Source organism: Nestor notabilis, unplaced genomic scaffold, assembly GCF_000696875.1.
Source record: "Nestor notabilis isolate BGI_N333 unplaced genomic scaffold, ASM69687v1 scaffold33409, whole genome shotgun sequence".
NCBI lineage: Eukaryota > Metazoa > Chordata > Aves > Psittaciformes > Psittacidae > Nestor > Nestor notabilis.
The window spans coordinates 1-2,945 of NW_009945618.1; the positions used below are offsets into that span (position 1 = coordinate 1).

The 2,945-nt window shown below is 37.4% G+C and overlaps 1 protein-coding gene across 1 annotated transcript; it reads left to right on the forward strand.

Annotated features, from left to right (window-relative positions):
* Positions 1-185: 185 nt before the first annotated feature.
* Positions 186-2,656, forward strand: NDUFA5 (NADH dehydrogenase (ubiquinone) 1 alpha subcomplex, 5). The gene is made up of 4 exons (XM_010022945.1): positions 186-245; positions 888-1,004; positions 1,804-1,869; positions 2,459-2,656. Exons 1-4 carry the CDS (start codon positions 186-188, stop codon positions 2,558-2,560), a joined length of 345 nt encoding a protein of 114 aa, XP_010021247.1. The 3' UTR covers positions 2,561-2,656.
* Positions 2,657-2,945: the final 289 nt, after the last annotated feature.

Genomic DNA, 2,945 nt, shown 5'->3' on the forward strand with positions numbered 1-2,945 from the left:
GTCCTGTGAGCGGGTCCCTCTGTTCGCCCTCCCGCCCGGTCAGAGCACTGCAAACTTTATGGGATCCCGTGTGTATGTGTGTGTGGTGGGAGGCGGAGACTCATGTCATGGAGTGGTCCCCGTTGAGCCAAAACAGAACCATCGGATAGCACGGAAGTGGATGCTTAAGTATAGTAAATGTGTTCATGCTCTGTGCGCAGACCACTGGACTTGTAGGATTGGCCGTAGCTGAAAACCCTCATGAGGTACGTCACGTGTCTTGTTCTGTATTTAATGGAGATTATCAGCGAGATCATGGCTTTTGGGTACGTTTGTGAGAGTAGGTATACTGTATAGCATAAAGCAGTGACAACTTATTCATAGTCCCAAAGTGATAAGGAAATAAATTCTCAGAAGTTTAATTGATACCATTAAGAGTTATTTTGCACATTTGCTTTTTGTTGCATGTGCTAATTTTCAAAAACCTCCTTTGCGTACATAGTTTTACGATCTAGTATTTGATTTCTCTAATTTCCGAGGTAATCTTTCCCAGGTAATTTTTTAGAAATTGATGATTTAGATGTTAGTTTACCAGATTTTTTTAATGTATGGTTACTATTAGAAACACAGCTCTTATTGTTTCCATTTTGCATCAAATGTACTACAGATTGCAGCTTTTTTTCCTCTAGGACTCTGACAGTGCTCACTTTCCAGTCCTGTTAAATCCCAGTCTTAGCCAAGATGCATTTCTGTGCTTCAGACTTACTTACTTTGTTAATCCTACCTTTCTGGGTTGAATTCTGTAACCCTCTATATTTGTGTATAGTTAGGCAGCTAGTAGGGTAAGTAGGACAAGAAGTTAAGTAATTCTAGTTGTGTATTTTAACCATGTCTTGTGATCACTTCAGCGCCTACGAATACTGTACACAAAAATCCTTGGTGTCCTGCAGAACATTCCCAAAGATGCAGCATACAGGAAATACACTGAGCAGATTGTAAATGAGCGATTTAATTTGGTGCGAACGGTAAGTATGGTGCTGCTTCATGAAAACATTTTTAGGATGAGAAGAATGATTTTCAAAATGACTGGCTGTTTTCAGGAGTATATGTACCTTTCAGGTATCAGTTCAGAAATAATTGAAGACTTGAGGTTTATTTCATTATTGAATGGAACATTTTGATGGTCTCTTAAAAAGAATTGTTGCTTTCTGATGTTTTCTGTGAAAATCAGAAGAAAACATAATTTTTTAAGATACGTAGAAGAGTCCACGCGCACAAAAAATGCACATGCTTTTAACAATGTAGGGTCTTAGCACAATCACAGACTCATAGAATGGCTTGGGTTGGAAGGGACCTTAAAGTTCACCTAGCTCCAACCTCCTGCCATAGGCAGGCACACCTGCCACTAGACCAGGTTGCTCGAAGTCCAGTCCTTGCCTTTGACATTTTAAACTGCTTTTTGGTACATTAAACTGTGCAATACTGGAATTGTGTATTTAAGATGATAATTGGAAGGTTGCATATCATTTTATAAAAAGCTGAGATCAAAATTTTCTTTCAAGATACATACTGAAGCCCCGAGCTGCTAATTACTCTTTGGATGTCATTAGATAGTACTCAGTTTTTTGTATTTATCACTGAGAGTTTAATGTTTGTTTTCCAATAAGAAAAGCATGTGAGATTTCTTTGATAATGTAAAATGGCAGAAGCTAGCTAATTTGGTGGTAGTTTTGAAGAAGACTAAAGTGCGATCTGGTTAAACTACTGTTTTCACAGTTTATCTGGGCTTTCTAAATATTTATTTATGTGTACTTGAATACACAGGAGACTGATGTGCAAAAGCTACAGGACAAACTGAATAGTGGTCACATAGAAGAAGTCATTTTACAGGTAAAGTGGGAAAATTGAAGGTTAGGTACAAAAGGGATCTGTGGTTTTCAGGGTTCCTTTGGCTGAGCTTTGGTCAGAAAATCAGCAGTTTTCCATATCTTCATTTGCAGCAAAACAATGAAACAGGAAAAAAAAATAATCTGAAACTGAATTGTCATGTGATTAGAATGACCGTGCTGAAACCTGACACAGTTACCACATGTTTACTGCATTATGCTTACATGCCTACCACGTGTACCTACACTGGTTCTTACAGAGTCTTAAATCAGTGGAAAGGGCAGAAGACGATTGAATAATACTGGGGGGATAATCCAGATAAATTGGAAAATATCATGAAGTTGTCATTGAGAATGCCTTGGTGAACAGAGTGACTGTCTGGTATTTGGGGGTGATTCAATACGGTTTTTAGAAACAAAACCCAAACCCCCTAAAACCCCCAGTTTCTTTTGGTATTTGTAGAGTAAATTTGTGGTAGTCTGTAACTGTGATAGGTAGTGACATCACCTAGATAATGAGCTGAGGCAGAGGTAATTTAATACTTTGTCAGTTGTACAGAATTTAAGAATTTGTGTATGGTGTTTATTAACAGGCTGAAAGTGAGCTTTCCCTGGCAAGAAAAATGATGCAGTGGAAACCATGGGAGCCTCTAGTTGAAGAACCTCCTTCTGACCAGTGGAGGTGGCCGATCTAATTTTCAAAATGGTGTAAGCTCCTGAAAGTAAAAGAAAAAGTTAATTATTAATCTATTATTTCTGACAACTGTCTTTAAATTAAATATAATAACTTCATAAAAACATGTTTCATCCCAGTGTCGTTTTTATTTATTTAGCAATCTAAAGACTGCTTCCAGTTCCTTGGAAAAATGTTTTTTGGAAAATTCTTTCCAGCTGTTATACCACCTTTGGTTTATTTCTTTTAGTAATTTATTATTAACAGGGTATTTGAGCCTTGTTATTTTTATAATCTGCATTTGTATGTTAACAAATACAGATATTACAGGCCATCTGAAATCAGAATCCACGTTGTAGAAAAGTATGATCCTGCCCTTCTTTCTCATCTTGGGTTTTGTATTTCTG

Coding starts and splice junctions, on each gene's coding strand:
- NDUFA5 (XM_010022945.1), top strand. CDS start 186: ATGCTCTGTGCGCAGACCACTGGACTTGTAGGATTGGCCGTAGCTGAA. Junction 1,005..1,803: donor GATTTAATTTGGTGCGAACG/GTAAGTATGGTG, acceptor TTGAATACACAG/GAGACTGATGTGCAAAAGCT. Junction 1,870..2,458: donor TAGAAGAAGTCATTTTACAG/GTAAAGTGGGAA, acceptor GTTTATTAACAG/GCTGAAAGTGAGCTTTCCCT.